General features: G+C 36.6%; 1 protein-coding gene across 1 annotated transcript in view; it reads right to left on the bottom strand.

The window, feature by feature from the left end:
• Positions 1 to 9,450, bottom strand: part of SLC30A7 (solute carrier family 30 (zinc transporter), member 7) — a 154,599-nt gene that overhangs the window by 98,468 nt on the left and 46,681 nt on the right. The window contains exon 6 of the mRNA XM_006882450.1: positions 7,935 to 8,096. Within this exon, the coding sequence (XP_006882512.1) occupies positions 7,935 to 8,096 (162 nt within the window). The remainder of the gene's footprint in view (positions 1 to 7,934; positions 8,097 to 9,450) is intronic.

Genomic DNA, 9,450 nt, shown 5'->3' with positions numbered 1-9,450 from the left:
GACATGCAAATCAAAACAACTATGAGATATCATCTCACCCCAATAAGAATAGCAAATTTAACAGAACAGCAAACTACAAATGCTGGCAAGGTTGTGGAGAAATTGGAACCCTTATTCACTGTTGGTGGGAGTGTAAAATGGTGCAGCCACTATGGAAAGCTGCATGGAACTTTCTCAAAAAGTTGCAAACAGAAATACCATTTGACCCAACAATTCAACTACTAGGAATATACCCTAAAGAACCCATAAATGCCACCCAAGCAAACATATGCTTACCTATCTTTATGTCAGCTTTGTTCACAATAGCAAAGAGCTAGAAACAACATAAGTGCCCATCAACAAACAAATGGATCGAGAAGCTGTGGCATATTGACACAATGGAACACTATGCTGCATTGAAAAGCAAGAAACTCATGAAATAGTATACAAAATGGGTGACCCTGGAGGACATTATGCTGAGTGAAATAGCTCAGTCACAAAAGGATAAATATTGCATAGTGTCACTGCTGTAAAATGGGACTGACATCGGGGTTGGGGGGAGACTGAGAAAGATGAGATAAATTATGAATACCACATGGAAACAGATGAGGAAGAGAACTGTTTAAAAGGGATTTATGATTAGGTATTATTGTCATGACAGGAGTCCAGAATGAAGGCTGAACAGTGGAGTGGACTTGGGGAGAGGGATTGTATAACAATGAAAGAATTTTTCTTTTACTTTTCAAAACAAAGGCTGCATAGTGGAGTGGACTTGGGGGGAAGATCTGTATAACAATGAAAGAATTTTTTCTTTTACTTTCCAAAGAGAAGAGCGAACTGAGTGGGGGGTTGGACAGGGAGAAAAGTGCAACAATGAATAAATGGAAATCCAAAGTCTCTGTAAACTTTCATTAAAATTAATAACAATATATGATTGGGTATTATGGTTATGGCCAGAGTCCAGAAGGAAGGCTGCGTAGTGGAGTGTACTCAGGGAGGGGGGTGGATTGTATACCAATGAAAGAATTTTCTATTACTTTTCAAAGAGAGGAACAAACAGGGGCAGAGGGGTGGGCAGGGAGAAAAGTGAAACAATAAATGAATGGAAATCCAAAATCTCTGTAAACATTAAAATTAATTAAAAAAAAAAAAAGGATTTAAAGCCTTGGAAACCCAGTGAGTTGGAATCAACTTGATTTCAGTTACATTTGTGGAGTTTTTCCTTCGTGTGCTTATTTTAATGAGTCTTGGTGGTACAGTAGCTTCAAACCAGAGGGTGTACTGGGAATTCAAATCCACTCAGTAGCTCCATGGGAGAAAGATATGGTGACCTGCTTCCATTAATTATAGCCCAAGAAAAAGTATGGGGAGTTACAATCTAATCAATAGCACATAAAACCAGCAACATGCTAATTTTACAAAAGGAAAATTTAGAGAGAAGTAAATCTAGTGTTCGAAACTAAAAGAAATCCAATAAATAAAGCCAGTTTAAAATACAGGGTAGCTGCATTCTGGTAAACAGCTTTCCAGTAGCTTCTGGTCAGATATGGCAATCATTCCACATAGAAGAGCTAAAAATACTTTTTTTCATTTTATACTTCCAAATATTGCAATTTCTACACTTAAATTTCTCAAAGATAATTACTTAGCTTTAAGCATGGTCAAAGAATGCAAGCATTTCTTCAAGGATCACAAGAGGACTTACAAGCTTGATGATCTTTACTAATAGGAAACCTGTCTAGGGTCACAGTTCCTGGACCACAGCGCCAAAAGCATGGCAAATCCTTATCACTGAACCTTTTAAAAGCACTATGACAATTCTAGAGTGGCATAATCAAAAGCATAAAGTAGTACACTGATTTCAATCAGATTTTGCATGGTATGTGGAAATTAAGAGAGCTCTAGAGGCTAAGCAATAACGAGTTTTGCGGCCAACCCAAAGACATGTGGTTCAAATCTATCAGCTGCTCTGGGGAAAAACAGGCGACGACCTCACATACAATTTAGTGCCTCTGCGAACACACTGGAGGGTCAGCTTTGAGTTAGTTCCAACTCGAAGATGCCTAACAACAAAATGTGGAAAGCAAAGAACGGCTATCCTGAAAATCCTAGTTTATAAATAAAAGTTTATACAGATCCTAATGAAGGCAGGAGAAAAGAATTTCTAAAATAGATTTCTGTCTATATATGTAGTCAGTCATTATGAGGACAGTTGTTTGGGGTTTCTTTAAAATTATATTGGAAGATATATTCTACTACACTAATAAAACAGGTTCTGAGGTGCTGTAGAATAGTACTAAATATCCCATGGACTGCCAAAAGAACAAACAAAAGAAAACTGGAGAAAAGTGCAGCCACAGTGCTCCTTAGAGACAGGGATGATGAAACCTTGTCTCCTATTTTCGACATGTAGCTGTGCAAGGCTATTCTTTGGAAAGGAAAATCAAGCATGGAAAGATGGGGTGTAAGTGAAAGAGAGCAAGCCTCTCAATGAGATGGGTTGACACAGTGACTACAACAATGGGCTCAAGTGTGTCAGATGAGGAGGATAGCACAGGATAGGGCAGGGTTCGGGTCTGTTGTGTACAGGGTTTCTATGAATTGTACTCAACTCAAGGACACCTACAACAATAGCAATAATAAGAGTTATACCATTGTAACTGTGTTGGTCACTGGTGTAAAATCTATTACAACTGATAGTTATCCTATGAATAAAAGATCAAAATCTTGCACCATCCTCATAATGTCTGCTGTCCTCATTGTGGCAGATACTGTAGCAATACTATTGAGGTCTTCTCTTTCACTGACTTCTAACTTTTTCTAGTATGATGTCTTTTTCCAAGGACTGGTCCCTCTTGATAAACATGTCCAATATGTGTGAGACAATGTTTCCTGGCCTCTAAGGAGCACCCTGACTGCATTTTCTTCAAGATAGACTTGTTTGTTCTTTGGCGGTCCATGGAATATTCAATAGTCTTCTCTAACACCCAATTCAAAGGCATTGATTCTTCCATATTCCTTACTCATTGGCCAATGTTCAGATGCATATAAAGCAAAGAAAAATATCTTGGTTTAGTTCAGGTATACCTTGTTGTTGTTAAGTGCCGTCAAGTCGCCTGGGACTCATAGCGACCCTATGTACAACAGCCCTAAACCCTGCTCTGTCCTGTGCCAATCTTATTGCCTCTGACACACCCATCCCAATTATCCCAGTCACTGAATCAATCCATCTCATCAAGGGTCTTCCTCATTTCACTTCCCATCTTTCCATGGATGATATTCCTTTCCAAGAACAGTCTGGCATAGCTACATCCTTGCTCTTTGGCACTTTAAAGAGGTCTTTGACAATAGACTGGCCCAGTACAACACATCTTTTGCTTTTTTGACTGTTGCTCCCATGGGTGGGTGTTTCCGATCCAAGTAAAATGAAATCACTGACAACTACAATCTTCTCTCCAACAATCATTTGTCTAGTGTTAATGGATTTTTGTTTTCTTGATTATGCAATGCAATCCCCACTGAAGACTTTTGTGGTTTTTTTTTTTATCTTAAAGGGTTTTTTTATCTGGAAGGTTTTTTGTATCTTAAAATAACTATATAAGACAACATAAATCACATCAATGTAAAATGTGAAAATCATCTTGAATAGAGACAATGACCTTTGTGGCAAAGACTGGCTAGTTCCTTAACCAACTCAATTCTTCCTCCTCTTAGGTATATAGCTCTTTTGAGTAAGGCAGTACTTTGTGATCAAGCTGTAAACAGAGAAACATATGAGAAGTAAGCCATGTCTAGGACAATATGAATGCCCCCCGCATGCCCCGCCCCCATGATCTATGAACTCTCTCAAAGGAGAGAAGCCAGTGGAAGATCTCAAAGATCTGAAGACTGTGAAGTCTATAGATGAAAGGAGGGTAATAACTGAACCTTTAAGAGAAACAGAGCTTCAACTTTATCTCTTTGCCACTTAATTCCCTAAAATTTATCACTAATTTCCTTTTTAAAAATACAACTTGTTATTGTTGCATGTGCTGTTGAATCACCTATGACTCACAGCAATCCTATATACAATGGATCTGAAACCTGCCCTACCCACTGCTATCACGACCATGTCCAACATACGCGAGCTTACTGTTATAATAAATATGTCAACCCATCTTGTTGAGGGTCTTCTTCTTCTTTGCTGACTATCCCTCCTTCTAATCAGGATGTTCTTCTCCAAGGACTGTTTCTTTTAACAACATGCCCAAATATACGAGATGAAGTTTCACTATCCTTGTCTCCAAACCACCCTGATTTCTTCACTTTTCCCAAGACTGACCTGTTTGCTCCCTTGGCAGTCTATCAGATCTTCAGTATTCTTCCCAACACCACAATTCAAAGGCATCAATTTTTCAGTCACCTTTAGTCTTTTTCTAAATTTCAGATGCATAGCATAGCTATAAATGAGAAGACTATCATTTGGATCAAGTGCACCTGAGTCTTTGAACTGACCTCATTGCTCTTTAGTACTGTAGACAGATCTCTGAGAGCAGATTTTCCCAAAGTGCCTCATCGTTTGCTTTCTTGACTGCTGGTTCCAAAGGTGACTGTGATTCACAATCTCCATCTTTTCTCCATCTATCATGATGCTAACTTCTGGCCCAGTGTTAACAATGTTTGCTTTCTTTATATGGAAATGAACTCTATTGAAGGCTACTGTCCTTAATCTTCTGCAGAATGCATTTCAAGTCATCCTCACTTTCAGCCATCAAGGCTGTGTTACCTCCATAACATGGGCTGTTGATGACTTTTTCTCTGATCCTGATGTATTATTCTATTTCATAAAGTCCAGCTTCTTGAATGATTTCTTCAATATACAAAATGACTAGTTATAGAGAAAGGTTACATCACTGATAAATATTTTTCTTAAACTATGCAGTGTTCCCTTGCTCTTTTCACAAAAGAAAACACATTCTTACGTGAGTATAGGTTTTACATGAGTACAATTAAGTATTTTGGGATTCTCAATCCTTTCAATGTTAGCCATAATCTGTTGTAATTCACACAGTCATATACCTTTACACAGTCAATAAAATACTGTAGATATGTTTCTGGTATTTTCTGCTTTTAGCTAAGATTTATCACACTTTAGCATTGTTATCTCTGATGACTGTGGCTTGTATTTCTGGAGGTTCTCAGTTGACATACTGTTCTAGTCATATTTTAATAGTGTTCAGCAAGATTTTTCTTGTATGGATATTAATGATATTGTTTAATAATTGCCACATTTTACTGGAACATCTTTTTTTTCATACTAGGAATAAACAGGAATCTCTTCCAGTTAATGGACAAATATCTATCTTCCAGATTTCTTGGCACAGCCTGATAAGGAAGATTAAAACAAATCCACAAGAACCAAAATATGCCCTTGAGTCTATTTCATTTGAATTTAATAACTATATCAAGATAGGTTCCAGACATTGAATACTAATGACTGAAGAAGAGAGGAACTCTGAGATAATAGCAAGGATACCATCCAAGAAGAGATTAAACGGTCAGAACAGAACTGGAAATTGTCATTTCTATTTTCTTGAAGAATGAATTTGGTATCTATATTGGGATTGCATTGAACCTGTAAACCTTGCCTGGTTCCTGTTTGCAAGAGGAATGTTTTCAATCTCCATTGAGAATGATGTTAACTCTTGGTTTTGTATATATGCTTTTCACTATGTTGAGGAGATTCTCCTCTTCCTATTCTTCTAGAAGTGTTAATCAGGACAGGATGTACGATTTTGTTGAAAGCTTTTTCTGAATCAACTGACAAGATCATATGGTTGGTTCTTGTTCTTTGCATTGTTAAAGTGATTAATTACATTAAGCGCTTTTATTGAGTTGAACCATCCTTGCATTCCTGTTATGAATCTCACTTGGTCATGGGGAATTATTTTTTGTATATACTGTTGGGTTCTTTTGGTCAGTATTTTGTTAAAGATTTCAGTATCTACACTCATGGGAAATATCTGTCTATAAGTTTGGGGTTTTCTTTGGTGATGTCATTGCCTGATTTTGGTATTAGGATTATGCTTATGTCATAGAATGCCTCTGGGAGCATTTCTTTTTCTGTATTTTGAAATAATTTAAGTAGAACTAGTGATAGTTTAGCTCTGGATGTCTGGTAGAATTAATTTTTAAAGCATCTGGGCCAGGACTTGTTTAGCAGGGGTGTCTTTTTTATGTACTGCTCAACTTCTGTCTGTGTCAATTTGGGTAGGGTTTGGGTTCCTAGGAATCCATCCATTTCCTCTAGGTTTACAACACTATTAGAGCATAAAGTTTCATAATCTAGACTCTCTTTCTTATGAGCAAAAGAGAATCACTACTTCATGTCCCTTTTTGGCTTATACAAAATGGACGCAGAATATTACTATAAATCACAAGTACTGGTCTTATTCCCTGTGTAAGAATCTAGTTTTACTATATGCTAGTTACTAGCTCTAGTTGCCTAACGGTAAGAAGCTGTGCCATAATCTGAAAGGCATGTAATTTGAATCCACCAGCTGCTCCATAGGAGAAGGATGGATAATCTCCTCCTATGCAATTTACTGCCACAGAGACCCACTGGAGGATTGGTTATGGGTTGGTTCCAACTCGATGGTACATAACAACAATAATAATATACTAAATTATAGAAGCCCTAGGGGTGCAGTGCATAACTTATCAGGCTGCTAACTAAAAGCACAAATAGAATCTGTTAAATACTCCTTGAAAAAAAGGCAGAAGTTTTTCTCATAAAGATTAACAACCTCAGAAATCCAATGGAGGTCTGATTATCAGTTAGTATCTACTCCATGGTTATAGATGTTTATACTAAATACTATCTTTTTATGTCTAAATTACTCATTTATAAACTAAACCTGTAAACAAATGGCTGGTGTTCCAACTGTGAAAAATCAGTGAAATCCCTATGAACCACAAATGATCCAACTTCATTATAAAAGGGTTTCCGTGAGTTAGGGGCCAACTAGAAACAATCAAGAAAAAAAATTTTTAAATGTTCACTTCCATTTATTTATGCTGATATAAGACATTAAGTTAAATACACTTTTAAGAGCTAAAATCATTATTTTAGTTATATTTTTAAACTTAAAATATAATGCTTCACAGAGTTCTAAGGAAACATAAAGATAAGCGCCAAATAATAACTATTAAAGCGTACAGCAAAAACTTAAAAGTCTAAAAAATCCATTGTATTTTCACAGAGATCTAGCTCTTTGGTGTCCTGGAGGTAAGGAGCTATTACTGCCAACCCAAAGACAGGATACTTGAATCTACTCTCTGTTCCAAAGGAAAACGAATGGCATTCTCTTGTGTAATTTGAAGCCTCTGAAAACTTGCTGGAGTCAATGCAACTTGACAACAATGAGGTTTTGAGAATGCAATAAAACAAAAAGCCTGATTATATTTTAAAAAAATTATTTCAATTGCCAAATTAATTATTTCAATTGCAAAATGATCTTATTCATGAACTCTTTTAAAATAACATACTTACTGAAGTGGGAAAGGCACAATTACATACTTTTATCAAGTGAATTTTGCAATACAGTTATAATAAAATAATCTTAGGAACCACTTAGGGAGCTCTGGAGGCCCAGAAGTAAAGTGTTGTACTGGCAACCCAAAGGTGCACAGTCTGAATCCACCAGCTGCACTAAGGGAGAAAGATGGGAATTCTCCTCCCGGGAGATTAACTACCTCTGAAAACTCACTGAAAGGTCAGCTATGGACTGGTTCTAAGTCATTACAAACTGGAACCATTTAGACTGATTCATCAGAAAGGAAGTTGACTGCATTATCCTTTAAAGACCACTTCAACTAGGAAAAGAAATCTACATAATTCATTTACAAATGAATAATGAATCTACATAATTTATTTACAAAGCTCTTCACTTTGAAAATCTACAGGCTGTACTCACCATGAGAATGATAGTGTCCATGCCCATGTCCATGTCCATGTCCGTGACCATGATCATGGCTCTGTGTAGCACTATGTTTCAATTCATGACTATGACAATGATCTCCATGGTCATGTACTTGATCTAAACCACCGTTAAAGAGGGAATGACTATGTCCATGGCCTAGAAAAAAAAAAGTATTAAAACGAAAGCTATGAGAAAATAATCACAAAAATAATTATAATAATACTGATATTAGTGCAAAAAATTCTCTAAAATAAAATTTAATTCTGTAAACATTTACTTATAAAACAGTATTCATTCACTAAACAATACTGATGGAGTTCTTAGGAAATGAAAGTATGGAAAGAACTGATTATTGCAGATGATAATAAAATGAGAAATAATATTCATTCATTTGAAAATATTTATCTAGAGATAATATGTTCTAGATATTATCCTAGGCTTTGAGTATAAAGCAATGGACAGATAGACAAAAATCTTGGGAAAAATTTGTCGAAGTATTATTAAACAGGCTACCAAAGATTAAACCAAATGTATACACTGAAGAAGAGGCAGAAAAGTTGCTGTATTTAGGTAAAGGCATGTAGAGTATCTAGAAAAGTCTAAACCAAAATAATGCAAATACTCTCTTTATAATCCAAAACCCACTGCTGTTGAAATGATTCAGATTCATAGAAACCCAATTGTTGTTGTTATGTGCTGTCCAGTCAACAAAGACTCATAGCAACCCTATGTATAACAGCTCTGAATCCTGTTCTATCCTGAGCCAATCTCACTATCTCTGACACACTTATCCTCATTATTCCAATTATTATGTTAATCTATCTCATCTGGGGTCTTCCTCTCCTGTGCTATCCTTTCACTGTTCCAAAAATGGTATCCTTTCTCCAAGGACTGGACCCTCCTCACTACATACCCAAAATATGTGCACTGGAGTTCTCAAAATTCTTGCCTCCAAAGAGCAGCTTGGTTTCACCCTCTCTAGGACAGACTTGTTAGTTCTCTTGGCAACAGGATAGAATAAAATTGCTCCAAAACATTTCTAAACTATTAACTTTATGGAAGCAGACTGTCACATCTTTCTCCAGTGGAACAGCTGGTGAATTTGAACCACTGACTTTTTTATTAGCAGATAAACAATTACTGTGCTACCAGGCTCTCTAAATACTATGAAACTCTCAACATAAAAACAAGGCCTATCTTACAGAAGGTATTTCAAAGTGTAGAAAAAAACTGAATGCTATTCATAAAATCATTGCTTAGAAACATTTCGCATAAAGAACACACCATACACATGATGAGATCACCTTCTGTAATGGATCCTGGTGAACTAGATCTCTAAAAACAAATGAAAATCAACTAATTCATAATATTGGCAATCAACCAAAATGAGCATTACTTGCTCAAGAAAAAATACTGAGCCTCAGTCAGGCAGCTGGAGTCAGTGGCTGGAGTCAGTGACAAACGAATCCACCCCAAACTCCAGAATACAGTCTCTGTCTCTCCCCCCCCC

This window comes from Elephantulus edwardii, unplaced genomic scaffold (genome assembly GCF_000299155.1).
Source record: "Elephantulus edwardii isolate Elephantulus edwardi_28Jun2011 unplaced genomic scaffold, EleEdw1.0 scaffold00020, whole genome shotgun sequence".
Taxonomy (NCBI): Eukaryota; Metazoa; Chordata; class Mammalia; order Macroscelidea; family Macroscelididae; genus Elephantulus; species Elephantulus edwardii.
Note: the sequence above shows the minus strand (reverse complement) of the source record. Positions and strands in the feature narration are given on the sequence as shown.